This window comes from Egretta garzetta, unplaced genomic scaffold (assembly GCF_000687185.1).
Source record: "Egretta garzetta isolate BGI_Z169 unplaced genomic scaffold, ASM68718v1 scaffold36, whole genome shotgun sequence".
NCBI classification, from domain to species: Eukaryota; Metazoa; Chordata; class Aves; order Pelecaniformes; family Ardeidae; genus Egretta; species Egretta garzetta.
Genome location: NW_009259975.1, coordinates 3,356,188 through 3,375,003, shown reverse-complemented (window position 1 = coordinate 3,375,003; position 18,816 = coordinate 3,356,188). Strand labels below are relative to the sequence as shown.

General features: G+C 45.0%; 1 protein-coding gene across 1 annotated transcript in view; it reads left to right on the top strand.

The window, feature by feature from the left end:
• The first annotated feature begins 2,150 nt into the window (after positions 1 to 2,150).
• The window catches only part of LOC118452454 (chloride channel protein D-like), an 81,340-nt gene continuing 64,674 nt past the window's right edge, over positions 2,151 to 18,816 (top strand). Inside the window, exons 1-6 of the mRNA XM_035895879.1 lie at positions 2,151 to 2,401; positions 3,315 to 3,444; positions 7,582 to 7,662; positions 8,944 to 9,119; positions 11,232 to 11,324; positions 14,121 to 14,364. Of these exons, the coding sequence (XP_035751772.1) occupies positions 2,151 to 2,401; positions 3,315 to 3,444; positions 7,582 to 7,662; positions 8,944 to 9,119; positions 11,232 to 11,324; positions 14,121 to 14,364 (975 nt within the window). The remainder of the gene's footprint in view (positions 2,402 to 3,314; positions 3,445 to 7,581; positions 7,663 to 8,943; positions 9,120 to 11,231; positions 11,325 to 14,120; positions 14,365 to 18,816) is intronic.

The window sequence follows — 18,816 nt, the reverse complement described above, 5'->3', positions numbered from 1 at the left end:
CAGGTCTGGAATTTCCATTGTACTTTTGAAATCTCTGGAATGAAATGCCTGATTGAGCTGGCAAAACCCCACAGTCATGGTATAAGAAATTGGACTTAGGCCATTGCTATATCCTGATATGGAGGTGCCCCCCTGCCCCGGGCAGTATTGCCTCAACGATGTATTGCGTTACATTTGAGAAGTGTGAGTAGTGGGCCACAAGGAACCTTTCAGCAGTTCAGAAACCATAGCTCCAAAAGACTTGGTTTCAGGTAATTTCCATGTGGCTTGTGTAAAGATGGGGTTTTTTTGTCTCTTGACATTTAGTATTCACTAACTGACAACCAGGAACTATTTATTTCCTTATTACTTCAGATGAGACCTTTCCAAATTGGTCCATGTGCCAGTAAGTGGAGAGCAGCAGAAATCTCTCTACTCTGTCTTTGGTAAACAAAACCACAACTTGGAGGTGGCAAATGCACAGCATGTTACCCATTTTTAATTTACAGTAAATATTTGACATGCATCAAGTCTTTTTCTGCTTTGACTGAACTGCCAACTAGCAAACTACCTTGGGTAAAGTATCCAAGCTGTAGTGAGTTTGGTAGTCTAGCAAATGGGTTTTGTATGTCTAAAAAGAAATTTGACACATAAATTCAGAGGAAATTGTTAGAGAATAGGCTTTTTTATGGTGCCTATATAATACTGGGAATTCAGGGTTTAACTGAATGTCACTGCAACCTAGATTTTGTTTTATTTAATTAAATTGTGTGATTAGAGGAGTGGATCGAGATCTCTGGACAGCCCAAAGCACAGCAAGTGGTCATCTGGAGATGGAGACCGGTGACGAGTGGTGTCCCTCAGGGGTCCGTACTGGGACCGGTGCTGTTTAACGTTTTCATCAAAGACACAGACAGTGAGATCAAGTGCGCCCTCAGCAAGTTTGCGGATGACACCAAGCTGAGTGGTGCGGTTGACACACCAGAAGGATGGGATATCATCCAGAGAGACCTGGACAAGCTGGAGAGGTGGGCCTCTGTGAACTTCATGAGGTTCAACAAGGCCAAGTGCAAGGTCCTGCACCTGGGTCGGGGTAACCCCCAGTATCAATACAGGCTGCAGGAAGAAAGGATCGAGAGCAGCCCTGCCGAGAGGGACTTGGGGGAGCTGGTGGATGAAAAGCATGAGCCGGCAATGGGCGCTGGCAGCCCAGAAGGCCAACCGTACCCTGGGCTGCATCAGGAGAACCGCGGCCAGCAGGTCAAGGGAGGTGATTCTGCCCCTCTACTCTGCTCTGGTCAGACTCCACCTGGAGCACTGCATCCAGCTCTGGAGCCCTCAGCACAAGAAGGACATGGAAGTGTTGGAGTGGGTCCAGAGGAGGTCTACAAATATGATCCGAGGGCTGGAGCACCTCTCCAGGACAGGACAGGCTGAGAGAGTTGGGCTTGTTCAGCCTGGAGAAGAGAAGGCTGCGGGGAGACCTGATTGCGGCCTTTCAGTACCTAAAGGGGGCCTATAGGAAAGATGGGGAAAATCTTTTTAGTAGGGCCAGCTATGACAGGACAAGGGGTAATGGTTTTAAACTAAACCAGGGTAGGTTTAGACTAGATATAAGGAAGAAGTTCTTTACAATGAGGGTGGTGAAACACTGGAACAGGTTGCCCAGAGAGGTAGTGGAGGCCCCATCCCTGGAAACATTCAAGGTCAGGTTGGACGGGGCTCTGAGCAACCTGATCTAGTTAGCGGTGTCCCTGCTCGCTGCAGGGGGGTTGGACTAGATGACCTCTAGGGGTCCCTTCCAACCCAAACTATTCTATGATTCTATGATCTCTTTAAAACAGACAGACCCCCTATGGCTTAAACATCCCTGTCCTCTGAACAGTCGGCAAGGAGCCGGTGCAATAATCTTGCTACAGCGGTCGGTCTGTTCTCGGAGTGACTTCTTCACCAGAGAGCTCCAGCTCAGACAAGTTTTCGTTGCTTCGACTGTGCTGGGTCTACGCGTAGCCACAGCAAACCGAGACCAAAAACAAACCAGCCAATCTCTGCGCCACAGCTTCTCCAACCTCCTGTGCTTTTCCATTCCTCTCTCTTTCAGTTTCAAGGAGACTGATCTGGGGCTCTCATCGTTCTTGCTGGCATTCCAAAGAGTCTTGGAGGCCACCATAATGTCATCACTTTTTTCCCATGGGACACGTGTGGAAAGTGGTGAAGAGGAGATGTTAATGGCAGAAGATCATGGACCTGATCTGATTCATTCTCAGGATGTTAGGAAGCAATGCAGCACCAGCAGAAGCAGTTTAGCATATTATCACTGCAAGGAGGAGGAGAGAGAACACCAGATGGCCTATGAGAGTTTGGATTATTTGCCTTCACACAGTAAAGTTTATAAGAAGTGGCTAGAAGAGAAAACATACAGGTAAACTTATCTTAAACACTGTTAAGTTGCCTCTAAACTATGGGTAATTTAGATGATCCAGGGAGATGCCTGATAGCAGAAGGAGTTAAGAAAATATTATTTATTGTTTCTGTACATAGGAAAATACTTCAATGGAATGTAGAAGGGGGCCAAGTGGCAAGCAACTTCGATTAAAAGCATTTTTTGAAAGTGCTTATGCCTTTGCTCTTGACAGATTACTGAATAAGCAAAAAAAAAATGTATTAACCTTTCAGTGTATATAACTTAGAAGGAAAAGACTTTGCAGAGGTTTGGGGGATTGTTCTCTTACTGAGACTTTTCTTGACATTCACTGCCTCTTAGTGTAATCTGTAGGGAATTTGGTGTTTGAATCTCAGTAGGAGTGCTCTAGTTCCAGATGATACTGGAAATAAATCAGAAATTACTATTCGTGCACAATTATTATTAGAAGTAAAAGCTTAGGAAAGACAGAAACTAGAGGTAAAGGTGTGCACATTTATATGATAGGCACTTGGTGCATTAGTTGCAGTAGAAGACAACAGGGATTACTTTGGAATGAGTTGAAGAGCGTTCTACTGAATGCTTAATTACCGAGTGACACGACTGAATTTTGAGATGGTATCACACCATCAGCGTCTGAAAGCGGATTGCACTGCTACTTATACATTGAAAAAACAAAACCAAAAAATCCAACCATCTTCCTTACCCAAATGGAAATGGCTTTTACCTGAAGGTGAAGTTTTGTGGAGTGTGCACTTTCTAAAGAGATACTGGCACAACCAGCCCCTTGCTCATGCAGTCACAGTTAATAATCAAAATGCTCTAAAAATGGAACTTGCATGTTTGTGAGAGGAAGCATGGCAAATAGTCCTGTGGTATAGGCTGAGCGGTAACTGTGTTTTCCTGTTTCTAGAAAAGAGTGGGATCGATGGCTGCTGATGGGGCTAATCGGAACAGCGGTTGGGATGCTGGGGTTTCTGGTTCATCAGATAATTTACTCTCTCATCAGATTGAAATGGGACCTGGTGGAAAATTATCTGCAGGTGAGCAAGAGGAAGTCAGGTGACCTCTTCTGTGTTTGTTTATTAGCAAATCTGCATTGTAAAGTTTTAACTGACTGGAGGTGCTGCCTGTCTAGGTGGGTGCAGACATCAGGTATCCTGCGGTGCTTTGTGTATGCCTGCTTTGGTGGCCTTTGCCACAACTTAGCCTGCAGTACAGTGCAATATCTGATGGTGTTCTTGTCATGAGGTTGATGAAGGTGGTCTTTAAAATATTGTGGCCTTCCTCTTCCTCCTTGTACCTAATGGCGCACGTGCTGCTTTAGGTAGTGTTGATGTCCAAGGGAACGGATTAGGTTTCTCCTAAGGTACTGAGTGAATGTGGGCCTCGTATCAGATATGTTATTTCTTTCTATGTCTGGGGCAGCTATCTTTTGCTAATGCTGTAATAGATTATTGTGGAATGATTAATTCGTCCTTGATGGGTATCATCACCTCTGTGATAATTGGGATGGTGTCAGTAAAAATCACTGAATGGCTAAAACCAATGTAGATGTTAAGGCATCTCTGACCCCGACTTCTTGTTTTTCTCACCCATAGAGGGAAGCAGGTAGTAAAATTTTCACCTGGTTTGTGATACCTATGTTAGATAGTATTAATACTGAAGAGCTTCTTGAAGAAAGAGGCTTTGAGCTTTTGTTCCAGCTTAGTTCTGACTGGTGAGGGTCAGGCATCCTCTCCGCTGGTGCTGGGGGAGCCTGTATAACCATCGAGCATGGTGTGCAGCCAGCAGACGCAGCAATTTGTGCAGAAGGGACACGGGGTCGGGGCTGACAGTGCTTCTGTGCTCAGCAGCCATGGCAAAGAGCTGCCGGAGATGGTCCCCAGCACCCGAGGGAGAAATTACCCCTGGCTCAGCAGAGGCCACAACCCAAAGCAAGTTCCCAAGGGAAGGTGCACCTCTGCAGGTTTGGGGTGGCGGGCGGTGCCTGAGGCCTCTTGCTGAGGCTGGAGCATGGCAGCTGAGCTCCTTGTCTGCACAGATACGGTGGGACAGCTGACACTGCTGGAGTGCTGCAGTGGCTGGATATGGGCTCTTTAGGAAGGACAGACTGGGATGGTTAGGAGGGGCAGTTGCTCTTTTTTGTGAGAAAGCAGTGGGAACGGGTGCAGCTCTGCTTTGGGACAGATGAGAGTCATCTGAGAGCTTGCAGATCAGGGTTAGAGGGCACACCAACATGTGTGATGTTGTTGCGGGTGTTTGCTATAGACCACCAGCTCATGAAGAATTAGACAAGGCTGTCTTCAGACAACTGGCAGAAGTCTCATGGTCACTGGCTCAGATCCTTGTGGGGGTCTTTAGCCAACCACCCCAGTATCTCCTGGAAGGACAACACAGCAGGTCACAAGCAATCCACAAAGTTTTTGGAGTGCATTGATAACTTCCTGATAGATCATCAAGAAGCCAATGACAGAATATGCTCTGCTGGACCTCGTACTTACAGACAAGGAAAGACCGGTCAGGGATGTGAAGGTTGGAGGCAGCAGTGCCCATGAAAAGATGGCATGCAGGATCCTGAGATGAGGAAGAAAAATCAAAAAGAAGGATCACAATTCTGAACTTCAGGAGAGCACTTTGGGCTGTTCAGGGATCTGCTTGGAAGAATCCCAAAGGAAACCATCCTGGAGAGAATAGGGGCCCAAGAGGGCTGGTTGGTTTTCAGGGATTATCTCGTCTGTGGTGAAGAACAGTTCATTCCAATGAGCAGGTGTCGTGGTTTAACCCCAGCTGGCAACTCAGCCCCACACAGCCTCTCGCTCACTCTCACCCACGTGATAGGAGAGAGAATTGGAAGAGCAAAAGTGAGAAAGCTCGTGGGTTGAGATAGAGACAGTTCAATAGGTAAAGCAAAAGCTGCACACACAAGCAAAGCAAAGCAAGGCATTAATTCACTGCTTCCCATGGGCAAGCAGGTGTGCAGCCATCTCCAGGAAAGCAGGGCTCCATCACGCATAATGGTGACTTGGGAAGACAAACGGCATCACTCTGAACGTCCCCCCCCTTCTTTCTTCCCCCAGCTTATGTACTGAGCATGATGTCGTACAGTATGAGATATCCCTTTGGCCATTTGGGGTCAGCTGTCCCAATTGTGTCCCAAGATATTGGAAGAAAGCCAGTGTCACTCCTAGGGCAAGGAGGAGACCTGGGGAACTCCAGGACAGTCAACCTCATCTTAACCCCTGGAAGGTGATAGATCAAATAATCCTGGAAACCATTTCTAACCGTATGAAGGACAAGAAGGTGATTGGGTGAAGTCAGCATGGATTTACAGTGGATAACAACCTTCTACAATGAGATGACTGGAGCAGTGGATGTGGTTTATCTTGACTTTAGCAAGGCTTTCATCAGTGTCTCCCGTACCATCCTCATAGACAAACCAATCGTGTATGGGTTGGATAAGTGGACAGTGAGATGGATTTAAAACTGGCAGAACTGCTGGGCTCAGAGCACTCTGATTAGCAGCGCAAAGTCCAGCTGGAGGTTGGTCCCCATGGGTGTGGGCCAACACTGGGGCCAAACACTGTTGGGTGTCTTTGCTACTGACCTGCATAATGGGACAGGGTGCACCCTCAGCCACCTTGCAGACAAAAGCAAAACTGGAAGGAAGCGGTGCTTGATAGACCAGGTGACTGTGGTGCCATTCAGCCAACAGCCTCCTGGGCTGGTTAGGAGTGTTGCCAGCAGGTGGAGGGAGGTGATCCTTCCCCTCTGTTCAGCACTGGTGAGGCCACACCTGGAGTCCTGGGTCCAGTTCTGGGCTCTCCAGTACAAGGGAGATGTGGATGTGTCCTCCATTATTCTGTGAAATCAAGATAATGGAACAATGCTGCCAACTGCTGAAGGACAGATCTCAGTCACTTCACAGAAATGCAAGGGAAGACTTATCCTGTGGAACAGATGGAGGCTGACTATATCAGAGGGAAAGTCCAAGTAATGAACAAGTTCAGGTTTTCCATGAGGAAAGCATATGTAATGCCCTTGGGCTATTTTTTCCCTGGGGTTTCTTATATACAGACTATGTGTATGTTTATAAAATATATAAACAGTGGATGAATACACATGCACGCACATATATATGCATTTGTATGTATAGACTTGCGTGTGTGTATATGTACACACTAAAGTATAAATAAAACATATATAGAAAGAAACCACAATTTGACTCCAGGGCATGACAGCAACAGTTACACACACTGTTGGTCCTGTTGTATTACAAAATTTGTCCTGCTGTATTAAACTAGTACAGAGGGACAGGAGGTAAGCGCTCACAGGCTCTGATATCAGTACAAACATGTCATTCCCGCCCTGGAAGACCTTCCCATCTAAATATCTCCTCCAGTTGCGGGTGAGCAAAACTAATTTTCGTGCACTTTGCTTTGCTGTTTGGCTGCTGCACGATGCCTTGGCGGGAGATGCTGCTGGGAAGGCTGCGGTGGCCGGCTGTAATGCTGTGACCTCAGAAATGCAAGGGATGCGTTTGACCTGCGCGCACAATGAATCACAGCTGCGCGCAGCAGAAGGCGGCAAAGAACGTGGGAGCTGAGGAGTTCTGGAGACAGCACGGCTGCGGTCAGCCCAAGCCCAAATAAACAAACCAAAAACCCAGGGAGACTGGGTTTTTTAAGTGTGAGAAGGCCACATTTATGGAAGATGTCCTTTCGGTTAAAATAAAGCAGGGAAGAGCTTGCTCACATATGTTCTGTCTACTAATAATAGCTGCAAATTCGTAAAGGTAATCACTGATGTAAGACTTTGAAGCCTCCATTCAGGCAAAATGTCTCCTGAAGACACCATTTAGTGCTTTCTTGTGCGTGTTCTTAAGGTCCTTTAACTCTGCTTCTGAACAGAAAAGGTCCTTGACGGGTAACAATGGATCCTTTATAGTGTTTTTAGAGATGGGCAGGAAGTCCTGGGGAAAAAAACATGACATGACTCTGAACGTCATCATTCACCTTGCCCTTACTCACTCCTGTCCTTCTAAAACGCCTGCACTGCTTGTTTTGGTTTTTCCCTGTGGTACACCTTCTGCCTGCAGAAATCTGTGGGACAAAAGATCATTGAAAAGCAGGAGCTGGTCTGTGGGTGCCGATGTATTAATCTATTTGTTAACCAGACAGGATGGCAACATCCACATGACCTGGCTGTGCGTGTTTGGGTCTGGGCTGGCTATGGTGGTTCTCTCTTCAGGCTCAGTGCTGGTAAGTGTTACATCTCCTACACAACAAGCCTGTAACACTGTGATAACCCAAATCTCTTGCTCTTCCAAATACTGGTTAATTTAGTATCTTATTTAAAAAAAACTAACCTTCTATTATACAACCCAATTGGAGAGGTCTTTCTTGGCTGTCAGCCTAAAGCTGGATTCCACCGCCCATAACTTGTATAAAAGCGTCTGGGGTGAAATCAGTGGTGGTGGCAATGCAATTTACACTTTGCATGTGGTGTTTATAATATAAATACAAGTGGCAGCTGGTGTAACTTGTGAAAACTCTGTGTTTAGAAGGGGCCTAAGCCAAGGACCATCAGTCCATATAAAAGTTACTGTTGGTTTTAGATTGATCTTTTAGCTGTGCGATGCGGGTATCGCTTGTAGCCCCGTTCAGTACTTTTATGAGGCAGCAAGGCTAAAACATTGAGCCTTTCTGTCATTTACTGTCCTGCTGTGTTCAATTTAATTATAGGCAGGCAATTAACAGCGTAGGTGAGAGAAAAAGTCAATGTTTTACTGAACTTACTCCAAAATCCAGCAAGAGTAGGAAGAGGCAGTTTGCTGTTATATGGGTAACAACTGACCAGTTTTAAGCTATCTAAACTCTGAACTGGCTGGACAAATTGCGCAGGTTCATGTGTACACCCTGCCCCGCAGAGAGTCTGTGCAAAGACAAGAGGCTGGTTGGCTTCGAGCAATTGGGGGGATGGCAGGGGGCTGGGGCAGGGGCCCTCGATCATTTTCTTCTCTCATTACCCCCAGTATGTGTGTATAGCAACACTGTTGGGAGCTTGAATTTTTATGTGTAGCCAGGATTTATAGGTATATCTACGTTGTCTGTTAATTCTGGGAAAGTTTGTTTGTGAACAGAGCAAAGTGAGGGCTGAACTTAAAAAAAGTGTCCATAGACACATCTAACACACGACCACACACAACAGGACAAGGGGTAATGGTTTTAAACTAAAACAGGGTAGGTTTAGACTGGATATAAGGAAGAAATTCTTTACAATGAGGGTGGTGAAACACTGGAAGGGGTTGCCCAGAGAGGTGGTGGAGGCCCCACCCCTGGTAACATTCAAGGCCAGGTTGGACGGGGCTCTGAGCAACCTGATCTAGTTAGTGGTGTCCCTGCTCCCTGCAGGGGGGTTGGGCTAGATGACCTCTGAAGGTCCCTTCTAACTCAAAACGTTCCATGATTCTATGAACACCTAATGATTGTTGACTCCATTTCTCCTTTTTTTTTTTTTTTTTTTTCCTCCTTCCTTTGCAGTTCTTTTGCCCAGCAGGTTCACCATCTGGCTTGCCAGAAATCATTGGGTATCTGAATGGCACTTCTGTTCAACATCTTTTTAACATCAAGACCTTTTTAGGGACATTTGTCTCATGCGTGCTGGCTGTAGCCTCTGGGCTCTTCTGTGGGCCAGAAGGTCCCATGATCCATTTGGGGTAAGAAATAGCAGACAAAAGTTAAAGCTGTCAGGCTGAGGGCATGGGTTTGCAATGTCTGTCCTGGTGGCAGCGCTGGCGTAAAAAATACCCTGCATTGGAGCTCTTTTCACCTGTGCTGTCCCCTCTTTCATATTAGCACAACTGTTCATGCCATTAAGTGAAGAAAAACATTTTTTTCATTGTGTGTTTTAAATAGTGGCTTGGTTCCCCAGTACAATTCCCTTCGAGGCTCAGCAAGCAGTTATCTGGACAACTGCAGGCTGTTTTGTTTCTGAAAAGCAACCTGTCCTGTAGCTATGGCCTGCCGCCTGCTTTGCACCTTGTGTCACTGCTTTTACCTATGCAAAGTCTGAATAAAGATAAAGCCAGTCTCAAATGTCTGCAACACAAAAGGGGCAACAATTTCATAGCCGCCTGCAGAAGTGCTGTGAGTGGCTGTGCGAGGCACAGAGTGATGGACAGCCCGGCCCTCGGGGTCCGTGCTTCCAGGTTACATGCACGGCAGCCGCTGGTGCCGGCTAAGGGCGAGCGCAGGAACCGGGCGCTGCTTTGCCGGCTCTGCAGATGGCAGGCTGCAAGTCAGGTCGGAGCTGCTTCTTGTTCACGCAGGAGCGTAATCCTATGTTTCTAGGTAGGCAAAAGTAGACTTTATAGTCTTTATGAAGGATAATGTTTTTATCCCCCCTTGCTATATACAGAGAATGCCCATCATCCTATTGTGGTCCAGGGCCTTGTGCGAAGGGGAGAGGAGGGGTGCCCAGCCCTGCTCTGTAGGCCAGAGTGGTTCTTAAAATTTACGGTGCTGCAGTACAGCCAAACTTAGTAACTGCAGGCCAGATTTTGGGCTTTTCTGTTTTGGTTAAGTGGCATCATTTCCTTTATTCACCATTTCGAGGAGGATCCCGCTGCACTTTATTGCCATTGTTAAACCATATCTTGAGTAGAGATGGTAAAACTGGTCTCTGCTAATATGATATAGATCGTTTGTTGGCTGGTTTGCTGTTTTATTTCTGATCCTTTTTGGTTTTGCAAAGCATTCATCCTTGAGGTTTGTTCTCTTCCTCTTCACCACCCTGACCAAACCTATCATCCTCCCCACCGCCCTTTTACATTTTCTGTTACTCCGTGGGTTTTTATTTATTTATTTATTTGCACAGGGGTGCAGCACCCTAGGGGATGACTCAGATGTTCAAAAATAGGAGTGCATGGTTAGTCAGAGGCATCCACAAACCTTCCAGACAACGATAACCAAGGTTTAGCTCTCCCTTTAGGCTTCTTTTGTTTTCTTTGCTTTCAGACATTTGTCTCCAGGAGCTCAGAGACTGCAGCTGTGAGTTTTTTCCTTTGTGCTGGGTTGGTAACAGTGATGCATGAGCCAAAGGATTGAATCATATTTCCATGAAGAAAGTCAGCACGGTATTAACACGATGTCTTTTCAAAACATAGGAATTAAGAGCTAGTTTAATTTAATTTAGCTGGAACCCTCCACCATTTTTATTAAACATAAACACACGTAAGTTGCTAAAAGCCTCTGAGAGATTCATTAAGGCTCCTAATTTAAGTCTTGTAGAAAAGTCTTCCAAGATTATACAATGAATAGACTTTTCATTTCACTACAGGTTTGGATTTTTTTTTTCCCTTTTAAAGGTAGTTTGAAGTGCTGCCTGGGAACACACTGTAATAATTTAAATCATTACACATCTTCTGTTAGAAGTAGGGCTGTTCTGACTGCCATGGTCATTAACCTGGGAACAGATGATTGAAATGATGGGCTATAGCCTGACATATCACCACACTTGGGCAGACGTTATCCTGCAGTTCTTCAAAAGGCATTTCATGGTTTATCATCATGACACTCCTTGAAAAAGAGACGTTTAAGTCTCTGAGTCGAGAACCTGAAAGTCTTTAATAGCCTCCTGCTTTATGTCAAGGGGACTTTGCATATTTAAAAGACGTGTTCAGCATTTTCCATGTTCAAATCTGTTGAAACCAATCTAGCTTTGCTGCTGCGCGCCGGCTAAGGCTCTGTCCTCCCCTGCCTTTAAACCATGGCTGATTTATGAATAATTTACTGAAAGAGTGCTCTCGATTATACAACATCGCTTTTAGTGCTCTCCTGGGTTGTGGCGTGAGCCAGCTGCAGTCGGACACCCTGGGCATCCACCTCCCGATCTTCACCAGGTTTCAGAATTCAGCTGATAAGTAAGTGATGGGCAGAGCTGTGGGGCTCTTGGGGGGGCCACCCTGCTGCCCGCCCTCGGCACCCTGGGGGTGTCCGGTGCATCACCGGTGAGCCCATTCCATCTGGAAAGGAAATGGAGATGCTGCTCCAGCAGTCTTCCAGCCTTCCTGCTGTTTGTTGCTTTGGAATGGGGAAAAAGTCACCCACTCTAATTATAAGAAAGTTGTTTAATTAAACAACTTTATAATTCTTTAATTAAAAGAAAGTTCACAAGTTGTTTTATCGAACGCTTGTGAAATAATACATTGATACTGAAGACCTTTTCCCATTGCCTTCTGGGTTGTATAAGAAGGGAGAAAACCACAGGATTTTTAGACATAGGCTTTACCCTCAAATTAATGATGCTGGCCCAGGAAAAAAAAGATGATGGAGATTGCACAATGTGCACAGGGAGTCCTTGCTTTATTTGTCTAGTTTTGAAAAAGTAAATTGTTTGTGACACTTTTTTTAATTTGACTCTTCTCTGCTCATGCGTGTCTGTGAGATAACTCTGGTAAGCTCTCTCTTGTGAACAGTTCTACTGAAATTAATGAGATTAGTTTCCAGAAAAAGAAATTACAAACCAGTTTATGTCTTCTGGATGGTGTTTATTGCCACGTTGACATACAAAACCCTATACAATACTGTTTTCTTTTTTCTAAATCAAGGGGAAAAACAAAGACTCCCATGCATTAATTTCCTAAAGAAATACACAGAATTCAAAGGAACAGCCACTGTGAACTATCTAGCTTAAAAGAAAATCAAAAAGCACCACAGGGAAGATATGAGAACTCCTTTGCCTTTAGCCTTTTAAGATCAGTCATTTAAACACATCTGAGACGTGCTAGTTAAACAAAACGTTAGTCATGGAAGAAATCAGCAATTGTGGTAAGAGAAGCAGCGAGAACTTTTGTCTTTCTCTGCAGGATCCAGTTATAGTATAATTAGAAAGAAGCACTAGCTTGCAGTCAGGAACTGTCCCGGGAGAGACAGGTTGCGTGGAAGTCCCCTTCCCAGAGAGGGTTGTCGGTGAGCAGCAGAGACAAATTTCAGTCTAAGCGAGACCTCGCTTCTTTACAAAGACCAGGATGAAAGACTCCCACTCCCCGCTATCTTTTGGAGTTACTAAATAGGCTCAAGAGATGAACCCTCTCCAAGTACAGTCACAGGCAGAGCGGTAACTCAGCAAGGGTTAGGATGTTGAAGGATCTGAGGACGTCCCTCCGTTGGGTAGCTGTAATGGATACATAGGAGAGGTCCAATTTCATTGCTGATACTACTGGTGGGACACGTAGCATGTACAGCTGACTGGAGCAAGAAGTTGGAGACATCCAAGCAAAGCTCGCCCAGCTTTTACTGTGGCGTGCACTACCTTTTGAGTTCCCTGCTGCTGGAAACAATGTCACTGTGAAGATACAGCATGTAAGTAAAAATCCATGCACAAGAGTGTCTCTAAATCAGCATTTATGAGTTGGGAAATATCGGGCATAAACTTGCCTATGTAGCTTTACTGGTGTTTGTCAAGGGCTTTGACACACAAATTCTCTCATCTTTTCCCTTATTTTCTGTCCATTGTCCTCATTGTCACCCATCTTTGTACTGATAAAATTTGTGGACACCACAGAGAAGTCAAAAGGGCCCCCTAATGTTTGGAGATGACTCTGATCTGTTGCGTTTTTTGCTGAGAACTTGGAATTTCTTAATATTAAAAATACTCAAGTATTTTGTATGCTTTTTGCATGTATGAAGTATGACTTCAGCTTGTACTGAATGCTCAGCGTTTCTGCAAAATATCCGTGAGGTCTCAGGTAGCACATCCAGAGGATACAAGTTTTATAAGCTGGTGAGCACTGGTGATTAGTGCATTATACGTGTCGGCATCATCCCTGTATCCCCTGCAAAGGCTGGACTTGAATCTAATTTTCCAAGACAGAATTCAAGCATAATTTTATCTCCTCTTGCTGTATCCTTCCTTCTGTTTTGCATACCGTGGCCTTCCCCAAAAATGTAACATTTGTCTGATGCAGGATGTTGTTTTCATCTAATGAAATGGGTGCTTTGGAAAGGAAATTATGGTGTGTGGGGGAAAATAAATAATAATAAGTGTATAAAGGAAGACTGCCCATTAATGCCTTTCTTTACAACACTTAATTTTTTTTCTTAATTTTTTTTTTTAATTTTTTTTTCTGTACTGGAACTGGCTCAGAGTGCAGAACTCTGCTATTTGAACTCCTAGAGCAGCTTACAGCAACAGAAGTTTGTTGCTCTCCGAGGTGTATGTGAGCTCCACGCCTTTACAGGGAGGGAGACAAGGCATACATGTTCCCTATGGATTTCTCAGACATTTATAGACTGAGGCGGCATGTTGAGTCTACAGGCTCCAGGGCTGTACTCTCATTCTCTAGTGAATCCCCAACTTCCTTACCTTTTTTCCCTGCGGCATTTCACCCCTGTGACTGCATTGCTTCCAGGGTGTGAAGTGGCACATCTAGACGGCATTGGGCTGGTCGGTGCCCGTTCAGCAGCTCGCCGGCAGTGCGCAGCATTCCCCGTGCGATGTTATAGGATTGAGGGTTTTGTCAAGGCCAGAGGTCAAGACAGACAGATCTGAACTCAAATCCTATTGATGCAAGGTGCTATAATAACCCCAAAATAAACCAGCAGGTCTTTACATTCAGCCCCATAAATCCAGCTTTGGCAGGAAAAGATGTTTATGGAGGTTTTTTGTTTCCATTCTTTTCCCATTACCTGAATTTTGACTCTTCTACCTGTTGCAGGCGCAGTTTCATTACGGCTGGTGCAGGAGCAGGGATAGCTTCGGTATTTCGCGCGCCCATTGGCAGGCTCCTGTTCACATTAGAAGAAGTGTCTTCATTCTGGGACATCAGGCTGGCCTGGCAAACTTTCTTCTGCTGCTTGATGGCTACCTTCACCACCGATCTACTGTCATCGTCTCTCTCTGGGTTTGTTTACAGAGGTCATTTTGGATTTTTTGAAGCAGAGAAAAGAATTATATTTTGGGTACGTACTGTGTGGTTGTGGGAGGAGACAGATGCAGGGCTTCAGGCTTGTCCCCTTCAGCATTGTTGCTGGGGGAGTAGCAGGGAAGGGGGACTGAGAAGGGGGAAGGATGGTATATGTACAATTATCAGATCAGTGGATACGGAAGCCTTCACACTTCACATGTGGTAGTCACTCAGATACAGCACAGAGTTGTTTTGTTCTGAATTGAAGAGAACAAATAGACAAAGCATCTCCTGTTTGCTGATCAACTAATCATATAAGTTATTTTAATAACTTTCTGTATTGGTGCTGGATAGGAGAGGGATAATTCAAAGTAAAGGAAAAAGCAGAGAAGCTCTTAAATAGGGTGTCCTCTCCTTCTGTAGTTGGCTTGAGCTCTCCGTTGTTGCTGCAGGCATTGCTGTACCATGCCCCTGTTCCTCTGTGCTTACAGAGTAAACATTTGAAAACATATAATCAGTGTTTGTTCCTGGTTGCACAACGGAGGTGACCTTCAGCCTCAGCTACCTTTACTTTATTCCTTCCAGCACAACTCAACCTTGATCTTTGAATTGTACCTTGTGTCCACCTAAAAATAGTTGCTTTTATTATAATGTCTCTTGCTCATTTTTATTGCAAGATGATTCAATAGCAATGTGCAACTATCATGATCTTCACTTCTGCTTGCCTAAATATCCTTCTTTGTATTTGACTTGAAGAACAATTAAAGAGCTAGAAATAAAATCCTGGTCTTCTGAATCCCAGTCCACTTTTTGCTACTAAGTAAATTTTTCCTAAGGTAATTCCCTGATCACTTGCATTGATCTCTGAATTTCTTCTGGCTTGTATCTCTCTAACAATGCAGAAACCAGAGATTATCGTATTTTCCATGTGCAAGCATACCTTGGTTGGGAAAGCGGGCAATGTTTTTTTGTGTGCATGCTGCCTGCTACAGTGATTTTGCATATGCTAGCCAAAAGTATTTGGCGTATATTTGCTTTCCCACAAGTTTAGCTGGGACAAGCAGAGAAGACATTGGTTTTCAACCCAAATCCTTTTCGTGGACCAACTCGTAGTGCAGTCCCCCAAACAGTTGCAGTGACACAACCAAGAAGAAAAAAATTTGTGGCAGAAAGGTGAGACTACATGGACAGGGAAGAGGTCAGGCCTTCTGAAGCCGGATTCATTTCTGAAGCCAAAGTATTGTGTAATGAACAGCTGCATGCACAGGGGAGAGTGGATTTGCTTCAATTGCTATTTTACAATAAGCATTGCTCTTTTAGAGCTCCTTTCAGGATGTTTTCTGAAAAGAGCAGTGGATTCTGTCTCCTTCTATCTTCTCTTAGTGTCATTAGAGGGAAAAGCTAGCTAAAATTATTATCAACATAACTTCTGCCAGGGTTCAATAGTTTTTGGCTCTTTGTATGGTACAGATAACCAGAAACGTTTTCATTTCACTGAACGTGGGGCTCAGGGGAAATTTTGCTTCTTTCATGTTTTGTGGCATTAACCAACACAGTTTACAGTGGATAAGCTGTGAGTTGAAAGCTTGTGGGTTATATTTCTCAAGAAAACTATTTGTTTTCTTCAGCTTCATTCTACCTAGCCTAATGTTAGAAGGGGAATTTATTGTACTCCAGAGCATGAGATTTTCAAGAAGCTTCACTTTATTTTTACGTAGACTGTTGGGTTATTTGTAAAGGTGAAACTTGCTCTGTAGGTAACAGATTTTTCTTGATGACCAGCCAAAGCCTGTAGATAATACTACAACAAACCCAAACAAAACACTGTGCCATCTTTCATTTTGAGCGTGTGGAGCACTCACTTAACTTTACCTTTATTGCCACACACGTACAGTGTAATGTGCATATATTACTTTAAAACAAACATCTCAGTATATCTTTCCCTTAGGAAAAATGGAGGTAGGGAGAGAAAACAGTAAAACCATGTATGTCCATTTCTAGGTTTAATGCAGGATTGGAATTAAGTAGAATATAGTGCAAGATATTTGGAACCTGCAGTAAATAAAACAGTTTTTCTACTTCAAATTGTCATAGAATCATAGAATGCTTTGGGTTGGGAGGGACCCCTAGAGGTCATCTAGTCCAACCCCCCTGCAGTGAGCAGGGACACTGCTAACTAGATCAGGTTGCTCAGAGCCCCATCCAACCTGGCCTTGAATGTTACCAGGGGTGGGGCCTCCACCACCTCTCTGGGCAACCCCTTCCAGTGTTTCACCCCCGCAGCTTTCTCTTCTCCAAGCTGAACAACCCCGACTCTCTCAGCCTGTCCTGTCCTGGAGAGGTGCTCAAGCCCTCGGATCATATTTGTAGCCCTCCCCTGGACCTGCTCCAACAGTTCCGCGTCCTTCTTGTGCTGAGGGCTCCAGAGCTGGACGCAGTGCTGCAGGTGGAGTCTGGCCAGAGCAGAGTAGAGGGGCAGAATCACCTCCCTTGACCTGCTGGCCGCGGTTCTCTTAATGCAGCCCAGGGTACGGTTGGCCTTCTGGGCTGCCAGCGCCTATTGCCAGCTCATGTCCAGCTTCTCATCCATCAGTACCCCCAAGTCCTTCTCCACAAGGCTGCTCCCAATGCCTTCATCCCCCAGCCTGTACTGATACTGGGGGTTACCCTGACCCAGGTGCAGGACCTTGCACTTGGCCTTGTTGAACCTCATGAGGTTCACACAGGCCCACCTCTCCAGCTTGTCCAGGTCTCTTTGGATGACATCCCGTCCTTCTGGTGTGTTAACTGCACTGCTCAGCTTGGTGTCATCTGCAAACTTGCTGAGGGTGCACTTGATCTCACTGTCTGTGTCACTGATGAAAACGTTAAACAGCACCGGTCCCAGTACGGACCCCTGAGGGACACCACTTGTCCCTGGTCTCCATTTGGAAATGGAGCTGTTGACCACTACCCTCTGGATGCAACCATCCAACCAGTTCCTTATGCACCGAACAGTGCACCCATCAAATCCGTATCTCCCCAATTTAGAGAGAAGGATGTTGTGGGGGACCATCAAAGGCTTTACAGAAGCCCAGATAGACGACGTCCATTGGTTTTTCCCTTGTCCACTGATGCAGTCACTCCATCATAGAAAGCCACTAGGTTGGTCAGGCAGGACTTGCCCTTGGTGAAGCCATGCTGGCTGTCTCATATCACCTCCCTGTCCTCCATGTGCCTCATCATAGCTTTAGGAGGATCTGTTCCATGATATTCCCAGGGGGAAGATCTTCACCACAGAGGTGAGGCTGACAAGTCAGTAGTTCCCAGGGTCCTCCTTTCAACCCTTTTTAAAGATGGGCACAATGTTTCCCTTCTTCCATTTCCCAGGGACTTCACCTGACTGCCATGACTTTTCAAATATTATGGAAGTGGCTTGGCAACTACACCAGCCAATTCCCTCAGGACTCTGGGATGCATCTCATCAGGTCCCATATGGATGTTCAGGTTCCTCAGGTGGTCACGAACCTGATTTTCCCTTACAATGGGAGGAGCTTTACCCCCCTGGTCCCCATAAATTAAGCTACTTCTCTCTGAATGTCAACATGTTAAACATTAGATGTCTTCAAATCTTTTGGAAAAGGATGCATTTTGTTTCAGCTATTGGTAAAAATAGCATTATGTTTTTATGTTTAGTACATAGAGTACCTACATATGTGATGGCTGTAGTCCTGATTACAAGGCACAATACACCTTAAGTCTATCCCTACTCCCTGCAAGTGTACCCTGCAAGGTGTTGGGCTTTTTATGCCTGGGAATGGCTGCTGCACCCTATGGACCACCTCTTCAAGCTTGGCTGGACTTTGACCCTGGCATTCCTTCTCCCAGGAAATACCACCAGTGTTTAGTACAGCCACCCAGTAGATTTGTTAAAGTGTAGGCTAGTTGTAGCAGGAACAAGAATAAAATTAAGGGTCAAGAAGGAGAGGAGAAGAAAAAAGAGTTTGAACAGTAGGAGGGCCTGTGTTCTTGCTCAAGCAATTTAAGGAAGGCTGACAGTGTCTCCTATCCGCTACCCCTAAGTTTATACCCGCTTAGTTTTTTTTTGCAGGCAACCCTTCGTATGTGCCCTTGCTGTTTCTTGCCATGCAGCTTTTTGAACATTTCATGATCTATTACTCTGTCCAGATCCTAATCTTGACAAAAAGCTGTGTAACTCTAAGCCTGGGCTAAGGAAATAATATCCTCACAGCTTTTAGTAGATTGCCACTGATCTGTTGCCCCCTTTTTGTTGTCTGGAAGAAAATTAAAACATGATATGGCTCTCATCCTTGCTGCCTATTGAGGAATCAAGCAGAAAAGTCAATTACTGTTCCAGCTGCCAGATTATATTCTGTGTTTGTGATGAGTTGTTCCAGATCAGCATCAATTTTCACAGTTTTACTTAAATAAATTTACTTACAAATGATCTCAATGCGCATGGATGTAGGTTGACACCTCATAAATGAAATTTCCTGAATTATGATGT